At 32.8% G+C, this 17541-nt stretch overlaps 4 protein-coding genes across 4 annotated transcripts; all 4 read right to left on the reverse strand.

The window, feature by feature from the left end:
- Positions 1-439: 439 nt before the first annotated feature.
- On the reverse strand, positions 440-2919 carry LOC108853617 (uncharacterized). The gene is made up of 11 exons (XM_056998035.1): positions 2782-2919; positions 2434-2698; positions 2245-2341; positions 2038-2129; positions 1844-1928; positions 1629-1764; positions 1334-1533; positions 1114-1237; positions 848-1024; positions 705-758; positions 440-616 (listed from the first exon to the last, which is right to left on the reverse strand). The coding sequence occupies exons 1-11, from the start codon at positions 2917-2919 to the stop codon at positions 440-442; spliced, it is 1545 nt and encodes a 514-aa protein (XP_056854015.1).
- A 982-nt stretch (positions 2920-3901) lies between these two features.
- On the reverse strand, positions 3902-6360 carry LOC108853636 (replication protein A 70 kDa DNA-binding subunit C-like). The gene is made up of 11 exons (XM_056998036.1): positions 6223-6360; positions 5870-6134; positions 5705-5777; positions 5476-5600; positions 5283-5367; positions 5077-5212; positions 4782-4981; positions 4577-4700; positions 4312-4488; positions 4170-4223; positions 3902-4078 (listed from the first exon to the last, which is right to left on the reverse strand). Exons 1-11 carry the CDS (start codon positions 6358-6360, stop codon positions 3902-3904), a joined length of 1554 nt encoding a protein of 517 aa, XP_056854016.1.
- A 3903-nt stretch (positions 6361-10263) lies between these two features.
- LOC130503413 (uncharacterized) lies at positions 10264-11180 on the reverse strand. Its single transcript, XM_056998032.1, has 2 exons — positions 11125-11180; positions 10264-10729 (listed from the first exon to the last, which is right to left on the reverse strand). The coding sequence occupies exon 2, from the start codon at positions 10713-10715 to the stop codon at positions 10356-10358; it is 360 nt and encodes a 119-aa protein (XP_056854012.1). The 5' UTR covers positions 10716-10729; positions 11125-11180; the 3' UTR covers positions 10264-10355.
- Positions 11181-11794: 614 nt separating this feature from the next.
- Positions 11795-14396, reverse strand: LOC130503414 (uncharacterized). The gene is made up of 11 exons (XM_056998033.1): positions 14247-14396; positions 13891-14158; positions 13716-13812; positions 13497-13621; positions 13315-13399; positions 13099-13234; positions 12814-13013; positions 12598-12724; positions 12327-12497; positions 12188-12241; positions 11795-12108 (listed from the first exon to the last, which is right to left on the reverse strand). Exons 1-11 carry the CDS (start codon positions 14394-14396, stop codon positions 11944-11946), a joined length of 1578 nt encoding a protein of 525 aa, XP_056854013.1. The 3' UTR covers positions 11795-11943.
- Between the last annotated feature and the right edge of the window lie 3145 nt (positions 14397-17541).

Consider the following 17541-nt stretch of genomic DNA (forward strand, 5'->3'; position numbering starts at 1 on the left):
ATAGAGGCTTCTTATTAAAAAATATTTAAACGTAATATACTTCATTCCAAATTCAGTAAATACATCTTAAAGCGTTGTCTACAACCGAATAAGGACTCTAAATAAATTCATTTCACGTGAAGGAAAAGAGAATAAAGAGACTGGGACGTGTAGCTCCTGGTGACAATTTTGAGGAAGATTGTGTAGAGTCTAGAATGTTTTAAATATCTAGAATGAAGATATTTGTTAGTTAACAAATTCATATGAAGAAAATGGATAGAGATAACGTGACAAAATAGAGGCTTTCATTATAAAATAACAAAATCAAAACACAATGGAAAAAAACCAACAAAGATAATGAGAACGCTAAAAAACAAAAGCCAATAGTCAAACATAAAAGAAGAAAACCTTGAATGAAAATAAAAAGCCTCTAACAATACATCTTTTTGCTACAACTCATTCAGCCACTTTTATCAGGCTTTTCCTTCTTGATTCGAGTTGTACACGGTGTCCTTGTAACAGAACTCTGATCAAATGCTTCCTCCAAGTTAACAATAGGTGTTCCTCTGCGTTTTGCGGGAGTGATATCACTTCCTTCTCCTTCACCAGAAGACGCAGGAGATACCATGAGAGAACCCTGGGTAGATAACCAAAACGTTATAAATTAATTCGCAAGCTAACGAAGTCAAATGCAGCTGAAAGTAATTTAAAAAAATTGAAAAAACCTCGGGTGCATCCGATATAATAGAGTTGTCTTCTGTGTAAGGTAAACATGGTATCTGCTAGTATTATAAGTAGACATATTAAGCCCTCCACATAATAATGGTTACAATAAATAACTCAATAAGCTACCAGTTTATCAACATACCTTTGGGTCCGAATTTTTATCAAACTCACTGATGATATCAACGCTGGTGATAATCTTAGTTACTTTGTAAGTGCCATTCTTATAGAGAAAATTTTCTCTTTCAATACCCACCTTGAACAAATATGTCTTTCCAACCAAATTCAGAAGAGGAAGAGGTATTAGATCCGGTTCCTCGATCTACAAAACGATTGATAATCAAGTGGACTCAATTATAAGAACAGAAAATAATACTTACGAAAGAAAACTCATATGGATAATTAGAATACCTCATCAACATTCGGTCCAACCAATTCAATGCAAGGCTGATGAATTAACTGAATTGCAAGATTGTCGAATAGGAGGAACTTCGAAGTGCCGGTGCCGTCAACAACAATCAAATGCAGCTTGTACCTATACATATGAACGAATCAAACTTGCATTTTATAATTAGTTTTCTTTACGTTAAGTAAGGATATTATATAATATAATAAAAAAATAAAAAAATACCTTGGTAGAAGTTTAGGATTCGAAACTTGGCATTTAGAACAATAGTAGCTAAACATCATGGGATTTTCATCATCCTCATCATCGACAGCGTCATTCGGCACATTCAAAACCTTCTTCGCACAGACTTTGCAGCTTAAATAATACCATCCCATATCAGGATCAATGCCTGCAATGGTGCACATCACAATACACTTCTCAACCTATAAATTAAAAAATGAATATTAGTAGGCTGACGTCAAAAAATTTGCCACTATATATCTTTGTAATAACAGTATAAAATTCAGCCTCTTTATACCTCTCTAGATTCAGAAAGCTGACCAATGGTTTTTCTTGGGGTGTGTATAAAAAAATCATCCTTTTCAGAAACACCAGAAGAAATAGACAATGGCTTTGCCTCGACAATTACTACAGACAATTCGTCCTTGGGCAACCTAGTAACGAAGATACTTGGATTGCTTAATATAATGTATATTTTTAAAGTAAGGTTACAAAATTGATATTTAGACGTACACTGCAAGAAAATCTTGAACTTCAGACATGGGTGGATTTAGTTGCACTTCGGAGACATTGTATGCATTTGATATACTGCGTTCATCTGCTTGTATTAAGCAAATACAAATTATTGTATATATTAAAATACTTAACACACAAGAAGTTGGCAAATTGTTAAATTTATATATATCTAATTTTTAAAAATAACTCACCTTTCCAAACTTTGATTTTCCCAAATCTGATAACACAGATAATAGCATGCTCACTACGCGTTTGGATAGCTTCCATCACATCAATTGCAAAACTTCCCCACAAAACAGTACGTAGACGTTCATCACTATAGAAGCATTTGGTTAGTTTGGATCGTGATCACAAACACTGAAAATTTAAATCAAATTAATAGTCAAAAAAACAAATACCCGGCATTCCTTAGTTCCAAGGCCATCTTGTTTGTCTCTTTACCATTGATTGAGAGAATTTCAATTGGAGAGACTTCAACAATTTGCCCAATGACATCTGTGACAAGTAAACAATTTAAAAAATTAGTATAATAAAATATAACAAAGTATTATAAATAAACACTAAAATTAGAGGCCTAAACTACTCACCAACCAAGTAGTCCGAATTGAGCGACCCATCAATAATATCACGGTAGTTTACAGGATCAAACCCAGAAATCACAATAGGCAACTCGCAGTTTCTCACACGTGTGGTTTCAAGGAAAGAAATCTTGTATGGATGGTTAGTAGTTCGGTACGAACCATATGAGTGACCAACTGAGAAGTTGATGAGAATCTTCGAATCACCCTGTGACAGAAAGGGATCAAATCGATTCACCAATTCCTTCTTCACGGAAGCATGAATTTTGGTTCCCTGAAATAAACAGTGGCAATAAAAAATCGTTATAACATATCTTCCAGTAAAATATAATTAACATTACAAAAAAAAAATCGCACGTTAGAGTCGACGACGACCATCTCCATTGTTAATCCTCCTGCAGGGGAATACTGCTTCCAAAGACGAACGATCTTAACCTTTATCTTCCACATGGATTTGAAAGGTTTGAGATCAGTTACACTGCTGAAAGAAGACATGATTCTTCCCAAATACGTGTATTATTGAACGGCAAGAGAAGTTGTATGTCTGATCTATTATCGGTGGTCTTGTACCTCCTTTATATAGTTGATAAGATATAAATGAGATTAGATATCGACGATATAATGTGAGAAATATTTAGTAAACTTGGGTACCAAGCAATACAATGAAGCATTTATGTTTATTGCTTTTGCAAGTAATTATATACCAAAACTGCAAAGAAACATGTATAAAAATGTAAACAGGCGAATATTTATATTCCAAATCGATTATTTGGATCAACGATAAGTAAAATGTATATTATGTAGATCTAATAAATCGGTTAATATATTAATGTTTGACGCTTCGCCAAGTATACTAAATTGAATGACAAAATATATATATCTTCATCGTCAAGTCTGTAAATATTTGACATTTAATAACTATTCAAAATTGGCAATTTGAAAAACTATGTACAGAAAGCATTAATAGCAAAGATTTAATACCCCCTATAATTTTTAATAAAATTAAGGTGACCCTTAGAAGTTATATAAATTATAGTTCGAATGTAATATTCCGAACAATTAAAATCGTTAACAATCTTCAAATTAAGATATAACTAAAAATGCAGTGATTTCAAATTAAGGTTATCATAGATCATGGTAAAATAAGTTCGTCAGTTGAGGTCATTAAAAATTATTTTATCATGGTTTCGGATATTAACTTATTTTATTACCGACAGTCAACATGGAATATTATATAATTATTCTTTTAGTTACCAAAGTGATATCACCTTATCAACTCACTAATTGTATAATTTTGTTTATATGATTACAGATATTCGTGAAAAAAATAGAGGCTTTTATTATAAAAAAAAATCCCAAAACACAAAACCAACGCAGAAATTTAAATTGATAAAACCAAAAGCAAAAACAGAAAAATAAAAGAAGAACTTTAATGAAAAAAAAGCCCCTAAAAACTTTTATTCCTCCTATAACTCATTCAGCCACTTTTATCAGTCTTTTCCTTCTTGATTCGAGCTGTAATCGTGGTGTGTATACCAGAACTCTGATCAAATGCTTCCTCCAAGTTAACAATAGGCGTTCCTCTGCGTTTTGCTGGAGTGAGATCAGTTGTTTCTCCTTCCCCATGAGACTCAGTAGATACCAAGAGGGAACCCTGGGTATATAACGAAAAAAGTTTGCTAATTATCAAAAAACTAACTTGTTCACATGCGGCAAAAAGTAATTTAAAGAAAATGAAAACAAACCTCGGGTGCATGGGAAACTATTGAATTGTCTTCTCCATAAGTTAAACATGGTATCTGGAACAATTAGAAGTATAAAATAAAGAAAAACAAAGTATAATGGTTATAAACACGAACTCAATAAATAACACGGAAATAGTAATACCTTTGGGCTGGAATTTTGCTCGAACTCAGTTATTATATCACGGCTGGTGATAATCTTAGTTACTTTGTAAGTGTCTTTCTTATAGAGAAAGTTTTCTCTTTCAATACCAACCTTGAACAAATATGTCTTTCCAACCAAATTCATAAGAGGAAGAGGTATAGCATCCGGTTCCTCAATCTACACAACGATTGATAATCAAAATAGCCTCTATTATAAAACAAAATTAAGTGTACCGAAAAAAAACTCCTATAGATCCCTAAAATACCTCATCACCATTGTGTCCAACCAATTCATTGCAAGGTTGATGAATTAATTGAATTGCAAGATTATCGAATAGGAGGAACTTCGAAGTCCCCGTGCTGTCAACAACAATCAAATGCAGCTTGTACCTATACATATCAATTTATCAAGCTTGCATTTTATAAGTAGTCTTCCTTATTATATAATACAATAACAAAATCAGAAAATACCTTGGTAGAAGTTTAGGATTTGAAACTTTGCATTTAGAACAATAGTAACTAAACGTGATGGGATTTTCATCGTCCTCATCATCAACAACGTCATTCGGCACATTCAACACCTTCTTGGCATAGACTTTGCAGCTTAAATAATACCATCCCATATCAGAATCAATGGCTGAAATGGTGCACATCACAATACACTTCTCAACCTATAAAACAAACCATGAATATTATTATTGTAAGGTTAAACATATTGCAAACATATAAGTTTGTAAATACAGTGTAAACTTCTAACTCTTTTTACCTGTCTAGATTCACAAAGCTGGGAAATGGTTTTTCTTGGGGTGTGGATAAAAAAATCATCCTTTTCAGAAACACCAGAGGTAACCGACAGTGGCTTAGACTCAACAATTGCTAAAGTCAATTCCTCCTTGGGCAACCTAGTGACGAAGATTACAAATCTTTAACTTACACTGCAAATAAGTATAAAAAATTGCTTTATAGACTTACACTGCAAGCAAATCTTGAACTTCAGACATGGGTGGATTTAATTGCACTTCGGAGACATTGTATGCATTTGATATACTGCATTCATCTGCTTGTATTAAACAAAAAAGATTTAGTGTCTGAGGTAAAAGTAAAAATAAACATTAAAGTTCGACAAATTTTTAAACATAAAAATATTTTGTTTTTTTAAACTCACCTTTCCAAATTTTGATCTTCCAAAATCTGATAACACAGATAATAGCATGATCACTACGCGTTTGGATAGCTTCCATCACTTCATTTGCAAAACTTCCCCACAAAACAATAGGTAGACGATCATCGCTATAAAAGCATTTGGTTAGTTTTGATCATGATGAGCACCACTGAAAAGATAAATAAAATTAGTAGGACAAAAAATGTATCCTGCATTTCTTAATTCCAAGGACATTTTGTTTGTCTCTTTACCATTTATTGAGAGAACTTCAATAGGGGATACTTCAACAATTTGCCCAATGACATCTGTGACAAATAAAGATGTTCGAGCATTAATATAACATTATATAATAAAAAAGATTAAAATAAAACACTTAACTATAGTTAACAATACTTACCAACCAAGTAGTCCGCATTGAGAGACCCATCAAGAATGTCACGATAGGAAGCAGGATCGAAACCAGAAACCTCAATAGGCAACTCGCAGTTTCTCACACGTGTGGTTTCAAGGAAAGAAATCTTGTATGGATGGTCCGTAGTCCGGTACGAACCAAATGAGTGACCCACTGAGAAGTTGATGAGTATCTTTGAATCACCCTGGGACAGAACTGGATCAAATCGATTCACCAAATCCTTCTTCACGGACGCATGAATTTTGACTCCCTGATGTGAACATTGCCAATAAAAAAAATCAGTATTAAATATCTACATATATAAGTCTTTTAAGCACAAAGAAGATAATATATCTCACATTAGAATCAACGACGACCATCTCTATTGTTAATCCTCCTGTAGTGGAGTACTGCTTCCAAAGACGAATGATCTTAACCTTGATTTTCCACATGGTTTTGAAAGGTTTGAGATCACTTACACGGCTGAAAGAAGCCATAGTTTTGTTACCTTAAAGGGTATAAAGAATGTCAAGAGAATTGTAGGTGTGATCTACTATCCGTGGGCTTATATAGTTGAGAAGATATAAGGAGATTAGGTATTGACGATATAAATGTGATCAACATAAATTCACCTTGGCTAGAAAGCAATCGAACGAACCTTGGGTAGAACGCAATATTTACATTCCAAATAGTATACCTCGATATATTAAATATTCTACCTTGGGTACTAAGCAATATTTAGATTCCATATAGTTTATTTTGGTATACAAAAATAGGAATGAATTAATAAGTATATCTAATAAGACGGGTAATAAATGAATTTGACGCTTCTCCAAGTTATAATATTTATAATGCAAAAAATATTTATGTCTTCGCCGTCAAGTCTGTAAATATATGACTTTTAATAACTATACAAACTCGACAATATGAAAAAATCTTAAGAGAAAGAGATAATAACTACGATTTGATATCACCATATTTAGAAAAATAATTTAAAGGGAATCGAAGAAATTAAGACTTATAAATATGGTTTGTAGTTTTACCTTGTATATAAATCATTAATTATCCTTACATTGTTATATAAATTAACATTTTTATATAAGTCATATCTGGTAAATTTAAATGTTTAATGGAAAACTGTAAAAGTAGCGTCATGGTGAAATTAGGTTAAGGTGATTTATAATTAAGGTAACCAAAGATAATGGGTAAATAACTTAATCTGGTTATTTCATTGGAAAAAAGGATCATGGTTCGGGTTATAAAATAAGTATTTTTATTAATGATTGCGAACATGGAATTTTATATATGAATTCAATAATAAAACGTTGGGAAAAAACTTTAAAAAAATAATAGATATGGGAAAATTTTCATAATACTCTTCAACCCAGTTTTTCTAGTTGCCACCCTTTTTTTATAGGATCCCACAAAAACCTAGTATTCATATAATCATCCGTAATGATGCCATAGTCCACACCTTCGATACTTGCGATATTATTTTCCATCCAGAACATAAACTTGGATTTTAGATGCTCAGTTTCAGGAAATTCGCCAGAAGTTTTTCCAGCCATTATAAATGACACCAAATTGTTATTTTGATAGTGTTCGCCCTTTTCAATCTTGCTGAAATAATCATTTTTGTTTGACGCCTGAACAAATTAATAAAATAGGTTAGAATGAAGAAGTACTCTTCCATAAATATCTTGGAACATAAAGATATACAGGTCAATCACGTTGACATGAATACAAAATCGTTACATTCTTATTCCTCGATGATGACTTATGCATACATGTGTATAATCCCTACAACAAAAGGGGATAAAGTGACATTGTTAAACTCGTAAACTTTAACTTGAAAGAGATAAATAATTGTAGGAAAATAAAATACATGTTTGATAATAAACCAAGCGTATTTCAAAGCTTGCATGCTTTTCGATGTTTTACTAAGATGCAAGACTTCCAAAAAATTAAAACGATATACACGTTCTCCAGATCGAAACGTTCTTTATCGTAGAAGACTCTTATATATATCCCATATTAATGCTTGTAGATGGGAAAGCACATTAAATATTGCTAAATATTGTGTATATCTTGTGAAAATATACATGTAATAATGTTTGAGGTTTCTCCAAGTCTATAATATTATTTATAGAAAGTTATATAAGCTTTTAAATATATCTACTCGTTTATATGAATATAACGCTTTTACTGATGGATCAGCTTATATATGTAATGATAATAAATTCTTAGAAGCTTAACAATAATTACAATATTTGGTGTTCAAAAAAAAAAATCCCCCAATATATGATAAGTTAATATCCACTTGTACAAATTTACATTAGTTGGAATAATGACAAATAATACAATAGTTGTTTCTACAAATACTGCATGTAGAAACAGTTACATCTTTTGTAACTACTTTTCTTTTTTTTTCACATTAGATATTGGGACTGAAAAAATGTAGTATTTGTGAAAGATTAATAACTTAACTTCATAACCTTGGTTCTAGAGTAGGAATTTTTGAACTAAGACAATTAGTCGGATGCAAGCATATGCTGGTGATTTTTTCACATTACTCATCATCAAGCATTTAGAAATATAGCAATGCATGGCCAGTCAAATAAAGTATCTGACCAGTTCTTAAACCAAGAATATGCATGGCTTTTCTTTTGTGCAATGAGCATATTTCCGAAATGACAACACCAATTACGACAGCCTTTTGAAAACTGCATAGTTCCCATCACGACTTTTTTCTTATTTGCATCATCTACATATTATAATATGTATATTAGTGTGAATATCGCTTATATAAAATCTTCCTCCTCCATTCTCTCATGCACACAACCGAAAACCATCTAAACCAAAGGCAGCAACATAAAAATTTCATCTATTTCGTGATGTCCACAGATGATTCTATAAACAACTTTGATTCCTCCGAAAGCGAAGATGACTCAGTTGCAGAGAACTCTTTGAGCTCTGACCCGGATGTCTATTTCCGAAATGTTTCTCTCGACTATTTTGTGGTGAATCCGCGGGAAATGTTGGCTAGTCACGTCAAGCTCAAGAAACTCTGTCTAGACCATGACAACGCCCAAGCACACTACATCGAAGGCTTCCTCAGATACTTCTTCCACGACCACAAACGAATCGGATTGCGCCATTTACGCCTGTCATCGATTGGGGGCAATGAATACGGTACGTATCTCTACGGTCTTTTACTTCTTGCGCGAGGTTACTATCAAAAAGGTAAAAAATACATGGACAAACTAAATTGGAAGTTAGATATAGAAATGTCTGATCATTGCTGGACCGTCATCAAGACATCTTTAATCAATATCCGACTCATTATGAGGCCTGAGTACTCTGTAAACCTTAGGAACATTAGACCATCCGGAAATTGCGATCTGGATAATATGGTCAAACTTTGCGATCGTTGTTATTATTTCAAAAGGCTCAATCAGTTTGTCCACTTTGCAAGCAACAAAGATTAACTCACATGGAAGAGTTAATTAACCAATAATATCTTGATCGTTTTGTTTCATGTTGTATTCGAACTCTAGTATTATTGTATCTTTATGTTTTAATTGCATGATGTTTGGCACTTTATGTAATCGTACTTTGAGTTTTAATATCCGAATGCTTTTTATGTAATTTAACTTTGTCAAACTATGGAATGTCAATCTTCTCCTTTTTTTACTAACATAAGGAGAAGAATCATGAATGTACTCCATCATATATATAGTGAATGTAAATAAATGAAAAAATCAATTAACTCTTATTTGTTATTTAAATATATTATTACCAATTCCATCGGCCGAATTTCTATATATATTACCCTTATATATTATAGTTAGTAAATTTGCAATGTTATTTAATGAAGCTTACCAAGACAATACTATGATTGCCTTGCCCCTAAAGTTATTTTGGGTAGAAGATACTAACGTGAGGTTCGTGATATTTTGTTATTTTCTAAATTAATTTGTATCATATAATAGAAGAATTAAATTGTAACTCTATATTGCTATAAACTATTTATCATATAATATAAGATTGAAGTTGTGATCTGATTACAATCACATCAACAATAAGATTCTTTACAAATCGTATAGTTAATTATAAAATCGATGCTTTGAATAATAATTAAATTTTCTAATAAATCTATTGGTATGTTAACTATAAATCTTTTAATCTTTTTACAATTAAAAGACAAAATCAAAGAATAACTATAAACTCTTTTGATCTTTGGTTGTCATATATAGTGAATGTTCGCAAAATATATACATGTCTTAATACATATACTTCAAGCAACATGATAGCCAATTGTGAAAGTAATAAGAAACCGAGAATGGGATATGCGAATGAGAACTTGATTTTTTATAACATAATAAGTTTGTAGTGTAACAATCAACCAAGATTAAAAAACCAGATAATGTCTTCATAAAAACATAACCAAGACATAAAAAAACATTAGACATATTATTATTGAAGAGATGGGTCATGGACGAAACATCTGTGGCTCGTTGAGGACGAACCAATCGATCTTCGGTACATAAACATCACTTGCCTTCGCCTGGGCAAGCACGAGCGCCGACTCCAACTTCTCTTTCTCTTCCTTCAATGCATCATTGTTGAAGAGATCGTTAATGAGTTCGAGTTTGCCTTGTATGCGCCACACCTCAAGCTCCTCTTGAAATTTCTTGTACTCCGCATCCTGTTGTTTTTTGAGCATAAACAACTTGGCCCGGTAATGCTCTGTCATATCTTCCACACATTTGTCGAATACCTCTTCTACGGGAGTCCCATAGTCTTCAGCCATGAGCGTCTTGATTTTGAGGTCCCTTATAAAGTTTTCCATGGTGAGATCTTCGTCTACATGCAAAGGTACAAATATTTAGTTAGTAAAAAAAAAACATAATTAAACTGAAATTTCTATCGTAAGAGGGAAATAACCACAATCACTATTTCACACCCTTATGAATATCACATACGCAAATGTAAAAATATAAAACTAATCACTACAAATAAGAGATCAAAAAACTAATCAACAATACTTTTGCATGAAGTATAATTACTAATCAAAACTATTCTAACTTGCCAAAGATCACGATTCGTTATCTATCAAATTTAAGAGACAAAAAAGACAACAAAAATGTGGAAGAAGAGGGTTGATAGATTACAAATAACCGAAAGTTAATAGACAAAAATGTTATTAACCTAACTCGTGATGATTTACTAACCTAAATCGAGGAAAAAAAATTACTAACCGAAATCTGAAGAGACGAAAATGTTTTAGAAGAGAGTTTAGAAATTGTAATGAGAAAGGTGGGATGAAATGAGATGCGTTTTGGTCTTATTTATAATGGAAAGCGAAGACTCTCCAAGGGTTGTGTCTTTTCACAATACTAAATCGGTTCAAATCGTTTCGAAATAACTGTTATGGAAACTAAATCGGTTCAAATACTTTTCTAAATTCAAATCGTTTCGAAATAACTGTTATGGAAACTAAATCGGTTCAAATACTTTTCTAAATTAAACATTATACGTAAAAGGGAATGGTTGCCATTTTGTACTATAGATATGAAATCTGTAATCATTGTATGTGTTAATTTTTTGCAAACTTACCAACTCATTTTCCTCTCAAATATTTTAATTTCATTAGGACTTCAATAACAATTTTTTACTAATCAAATATTAATAATTAACATGATTTTATTTTTTAACTACAGAAATGAAATCTGCAATCATTGGCGGTGTTTTTCTCTCTTTATCTATATAGAATATTTCCATAAGAGAGTAGAGGAGGAAGTTATATAAACAAAAGAACAATCGATTACATTTGAAAAAATGCAAGATCAAACAAAGAAATTGATGGGAGCTTTTCACCTTTACAAAAGGCTGTCAAATATAGTATTGTCATTTAGAAGCATAATGATATAACCTAGTAAGGAAAATAATCTTATTAAGTATTATAAAAGCCAACGATAATTCAACTAATAATTTGTTAAGTAAAGCAAAAAAACCTTAATAAGAATAAAAAAGCCACTATAAAATATAAAAATGCATCTTAAACACCGGTTCTCTTTTTAATGCTTCTCTTTCTTGATCCAAAACGAAGCTCCAGGTTTGGTATCAGCACTGAGGTAGGCATTCGCTTCTAAACTTTCGATCGGAGAACCTTCACGTTTAGCAGGAGTCATGATCTTAAATTTTGAGCTCCTATAAGAAGAACCAGGTACAAGCATCGCATGCTGAAACATGCGTGTCATCAAAAATAACCATAACTAAGAAACTTTGAATTATATCGTAGAGATAAATAAAATAACGTACCTCTGGGATTTGAGACACTTTATAAAACTCTGGGGAAAACGTATTCGAGCATCCCTTATAATATAGAAGAAGCATAAAAATGAATAAATAATGGAATAGGATCTACGTACATAATCAACGTAAATCGAAATTTACGTACCTTAGGACAAGGGGACACATCAAACTCGTTCATCATATATGGGCTGGTGATAAACTTCGCGACCTTAAATGTATCGTCCTTGTACTGATAATTATTGCGATCTATTATGATCTTAAATAAATAGGTTTTACCAACCAGTTTGGTCAGAGCAGTCCGCAAAACACTGGTATCCTATATACACCAAAAAAAACAATATTTAAGACTTCACTTTAGTTAAAAGGTAATGTAGTTACAAATAGAACAATTTTAAATAAGATTTTAGACAGCATACTCCATTATCTTTGATAGGTGTCATTGCATGACTGAAAGGTTGATGGAGCAATTGGAGTGCAATACTATCTAACACCAAAAGCTTAGTGTGACCTGTATCATCTAGTACCACCAAATGCAGCTTCGGCCTATTATATACGAAAATTAAATAAATCGTACCAAGTAAACAAATAACATTTTTACGGAAGCCGAAATAAAGTAAGGATAATCTGATTACCTTAACGACCGCTTAGGATTGAGAACCTTGCACTTAGTACAATAGAACATAAAACGCCTATCCAGTTCATAGGTACCTTCGGCACAAAGGTTATTATGCAACATGTCTATTTTTGTACCACAACCTTTGCAACTCATATAGTGCAAACCCAAATCACTATCAATAGCCGCTATGGTGCACCTTAGGAAACACCTCTCCACCTATCAGTTTTACCTTTAGAGATTTAAAACATGGTATGAAATATAAAGATTGGAAAATATAAAAAAGCAAAAACGTAAATGACACCTTGGTCGTCTCCAATATTTCAGCTATTGTTTTCTGTGGAGTCTGAACGAAGTAGTCTTCTTCGTCTGACCCAATTGAAACCATAGGAAGTGGTTTGGAATCAACGGACATCAGTTCTGTATTTTTCTTTGGTAACCTATATAGAAAAGAGGTCGGCTATGAAAACCAGTGTTTGTATTAGCTGTAAAGCAGTGATTGAATTAGATAAACACTCACAAAGATAAGAAAGCATCGACCTCCTTCATCCACGGATTAAGGGAGATAGAAGAAACATTGTATGCATTACATACACTTCGCCTATCTATTTAAGAGTACACATTTGAAAAATAAAAAAAAAATATCAAATTTAATTTAGACCAAACAACCAAAAAACATGACAATAATATCTAAAACTGTACCTTTCCAAACTTTGACCTTTGCAAATCTCATGACACAAATTACAGTTTTTTCAGAAATAAGTTCAATTGATTCGCTTAGCTCTAGAGCAACTTTACCCCATACAACCAATGGAATTCTAACATCTCTGGTGACAAAAAATTAATCAAGGGAATAATGTGAATATTTAGATACGATATATAAAGGTAATCAGACTATAATAAAATCGAAATAAGACTCACTCCGGATTTTTTAACTCTAACGAAATCTTTTCGGTGTCCTTTCCATTAAGAGAGACGATTTCAACATTAGAAATCTCCACAACCTGACCAATAATATCTACAAAAAAATTATAATAAAAGTTGAGTATTATCGGGAAATATATTATGAAGTGCATTATATTAAAAATACACTCACCGAACAAATATTGCGGGTTCAGACTACCGTTTAAGATATCATGAAAACTGCAAGGTTTAAAACCGGTCGAACTGAACGACATATCCTCACAAAATCGAACCCGAGTAAAGTCTTGTAACAAAATTTTGTAAGGATGGTTTGTTGTTCGATAGGAGTCGGTGGATAGAGAAAGTTGAAAATTATAGAAAATCTTCGAGTCACCTTCTAGGATGTTGGATTCAAATGTAGGAACTAATTCCTCACTAATAGTTGCATGAATAGCATCACCCTGATCAAAATATTAGTAGAGTTGAGTATATATATTTGTTTTAATCATGAAGGCTTCATAGAGTAAAAAAATCACGCAATATACTTACATGGGAATCAACTAAAACCATCTCAATACTCTGGATACCTGCTACGGTGAATTGTCTCCACAGACGAACAATATGGACCCTTATTTTCCAGGTCGTTTTACCAGGTTTCAGATCAATCACCTTGTCAAAATATGAGACCATCGTCGGCATTATCAAATGTCTAAGGGTTTTATCTTTTTTATGGAGTTTAAGATACGTGAACCTCAACTTATATAAGATACTTTATACCATATAGTTGCAATATATCGGTAATAAGAAAGGAAATGAAAAGTAAATGAAAAAATAGCTTATGTTAAATAGATATCTTATAAGTTTGTATTTTTGATATTTAACATTTTTTACTGATTTGAACTTGGTAACCAAGAATAATATATTTGTTATCTTTAATCTTTAATAAATTATAAATGTAACCATTTAGGATGTGATACAAAATATTACAATTTCAGAAATTGGATATTTAACATTTTTTACTAATTTCAGAATTGGTAAGCAAGAAAGTAAAATATAACCGGCTCGTCGATAAAAATAAACATAAAACAAATCATGCATATATACGATATAATTACTAAATATTATGGAATGGAAATAAACACTATAATTAATATTTATCTGCTTAATGATACATTTTATAAAATTGAGATAATAAAAAACATCCCCATTAGCCCGTCTATATCATTTTCAAAATTAAACACTTTTCGTTATGGTTACAACCAATGTGTTTTACTGCAAATCTAACCTACTAAATACTATTATCATGACTTTCTCTGCATAGCCAATGAAGTTCAATGTAAAACCCACCAACTTTAGTATTCGTGTACTGCTATGTATAAATGACTTAAAACAAAATAGCTATGCATGTAGATTTCGAAACAGAAAAACAAAAAACCAAATTGGAAAGGCTTTGGCCTATATACGAAAACAATATAATCAAGAAACTGATAGACGATTACATTATAGTAAATTCATATAGTTCATGAATTTAAAAGCCTTTGTAGAAGTTTCACACGCAGTTAATCAAGCCAAAAAGACAGAACATTAGTCATGAAAACGAAAACGATACGAAACTTGCAGTAGATTAATTAGCCGATAAACAAAACATCTTTAAAACCCTTGATAAAACTTCAATCTCCTCATGATGAGAAGACACGACCACGTCCCCCGATTAGTCCTTCATCTCCTGGCAACTGAGGAACTTCTTTCTGAAACATTAAGATCTGATAGATCAGATTTGGGAAGATGAGGTCTGTCTCCCAATCTGATCGCCGAGCCATCTCTATGACTTGATCGTACACGAGTCTTCCAAAATCAATCCTCTTTCGAGAAGATACAGCGTATATGAGGCGGAGACGGTCCTGGATCAAAGAAGTAGTGTCCGGTCCAGGAAGCCAGTTGAGCTTACAAATGCGATAGAGTATATCGTATGGCTTCACCAGAGTACTGAGCTTGAAATCCTTCCAGGTGTACGATTGGGCTCTTGTTAGGTAGACTATGGCATCATCTAGAAGAACTACCTCCCAGTGAAATGAGGCCTCAACATCAGGTGTCATCAACAGACGGTTGATAACCGACGGTTCGAAACGGTAGAGGGTTCCGCGGATCAGAGTACCGTTACCATCATAGAGGATGTTTGATATGAACTCCCTAACAACTCTAGGACAAAAAGGCCGGACATGCAGGACAGTATAACACCAACCTGCTCTATCTATGATCCTAAACGCATCAGCTAACAGAGGATCAGTAGGATCTAGAGAAGCTTGAACGACAAAACCTCTAAGGGAGAGATACTGATACCCGGTTGCGGCGTCGGCGTTGTAATGGCGGCGAGAAGGTTCCCCGATGGTTGCGAGGGTTCCGGAGAATGCCAAACGGTTACTTCGGATACGATGTTCAAGGAACCGAAATGGATTTTGGGGACGGAAGGGAGCAGGTACAGGATTCAGATGATTCATATCGACTCGATTTCTTGAGAGAGCAAAGGGGAGATGGAAGATTATGACTCTCGACTTTCCCTCCGTATCTGAAGAAGAAGCACTATGTCAGTGAGTTGACGTGACAAATAATGTATAAGATATGGTTTACGGTGTAGATTTTTCTAGATTTACACGTAATGTCTATAATTATTACTTTTTTTTTTTACTTATCTATGTAACAATTGTAATTGAAAAGTCAAAAAAGTGTTTTAACTTATATTATCGAGATTACAATCTACTCGGATCACACTAAGGTTTTGTCAAGATCTGGTTTATGCAAACTATAGTTTTATTTTGTTTTTAATAAAATAATTATAGTGTTTTAGTTTATATAGTTGCAATATTAATTCTAATAAGAAAGGAAATACGAAAGTAAATACAAAATTAGACTATGTTAAATAGATATCTTATAAGTTCGAATTTTAAATATTTAACTTTTTTTAACTGATTTGAGACTTGGTAAGAAATAACAATATTTAGTAGGTAAATATGGTAAGCAAGAAAAAAATTTCTAAATTTCAATTCGATCCATACAACTTTACATGCACAACGCAAGATTTCCTTTGAACGCAAGCAACTTTACATGCACAACGCAAAACTATTGTTATACCATAGCAGCAAATTTGTGATCACAATGCAAGACTTCCTTTGAATGCAAGACTTCCTTTCAATAGCGTATGGCTTATCACCAAAGCAGCAAACGAACCCGAGTAAAGTCTTGTAAGATATCATGAAAACTGAAAACTGCAAGGTTTAAAACCGGTCGATCTCGAAGTCAAAAAAACGCGACAGAGGAACACATGTTTAAGATATCATGAAAACTGCAAGGTTTAAAACCGCTCGAACTGAACGACATTTCCTCACAAAATCGAACCCGAGTAAAGTCTTGTAACAAAATTTCGTAAGGATGGTTTGTTGTTGGATAGGAGTCGGTGGAAAATCTTCGAGTCACCTTCTAGTTCGAATGAATAGCATCACCCTGATAAAAATATTAGTTGAGTTGAGTAAATATATTTGTTTTAACCATGAAGGCTTCATAGAGTAAAAAAAAACCCACAATATACTAACATGGGAATCAACTAAAACCATCTCAATACTCTGGATACGTGCTACGATGAATTGTCTCCACATACGAACATACGAACAATACGAACAATACGAACTATTAATCACCTGGTCAAAATATGAGACCATCGTCGGCATTATCAAATGTCTAAGGGTAAACATCAACTATAATGGAGTTTAAGATACGTGAAATTCAACTCATATAACATACTTTATGCCATATAGTTGATGTTTCCTCGTCCCTTAACGCAACTTATATC

Source organism: Raphanus sativus, unplaced genomic scaffold (assembly GCF_000801105.2).
Source record: "Raphanus sativus cultivar WK10039 unplaced genomic scaffold, ASM80110v3 Scaffold0945, whole genome shotgun sequence".
Taxonomy (NCBI): Eukaryota; Viridiplantae; Streptophyta; class Magnoliopsida; order Brassicales; family Brassicaceae; genus Raphanus; species Raphanus sativus.

What these genes read in the sequence shown, in the direction of transcription:
- LOC108853617 (XM_056998035.1), bottom strand. Translation starts at nt 2,919, where the DNA reads ATGTCTTCTTTCAGCAGTGTAACTGATCTCAAACCTTTCAAATCCATG. An exon ending in CAATTCGGACTACTTGGTTG is followed by an intron (nt 2,342 to 2,433) that starts GTGAGTAGTTTA and finishes TACTTGTCACAG; the next exon opens with ATGTCATTGGGCAAATTGTT. An exon ending in GTTCAAGATTTTCTTGCAGT is followed by an intron (nt 1,765 to 1,843) that starts GTACGTCTAAAT and finishes CTTCGTTACTAG; the next exon opens with GTTGCCCAAGGACGAATTGT.
- LOC108853636 (XM_056998036.1), bottom strand. Translation starts at nt 6,360, where the DNA reads ATGGCTTCTTTCAGCCGTGTAAGTGATCTCAAACCTTTCAAAACCATG. An exon ending in AGCTTTGTGAATCTAGACAG is followed by an intron (nt 4,982 to 5,076) that starts GTAAAAAGAGTT and finishes TTTGTTTTATAG; the next exon opens with GTTGAGAAGTGTATTGTGAT. An exon ending in AATCCTAAACTTCTACCAAG is followed by an intron (nt 4,701 to 4,781) that starts GTATTTTCTGAT and finishes TGATATGTATAG; the next exon opens with GTACAAGCTGCATTTGATTG.
- LOC130503413 (XM_056998032.1), bottom strand. Translation starts at nt 10,715, where the DNA reads ATGGAAAACTTTATAAGGGACCTCAAAATCAAGACGCTCATGGCTGAA.
- LOC130503414 (XM_056998033.1), bottom strand. Translation starts at nt 14,396, where the DNA reads ATGCCGACGATGGTCTCATATTTTGACAAGGTGATTGATCTGAAACCT. An exon ending in TGGTTTTAGTTGATTCCCAT is followed by an intron (nt 14,159 to 14,246) that starts GTAAGTATATTG and finishes TATTTTGATCAG; the next exon opens with GGTGATGCTATTCATGCAAC. An exon ending in ATGTGTCCCCTTGTCCTAAG is followed by an intron (nt 12,242 to 12,326) that starts GTACGTAAATTT and finishes CTATATTATAAG; the next exon opens with GGATGCTCGAATACGTTTTC.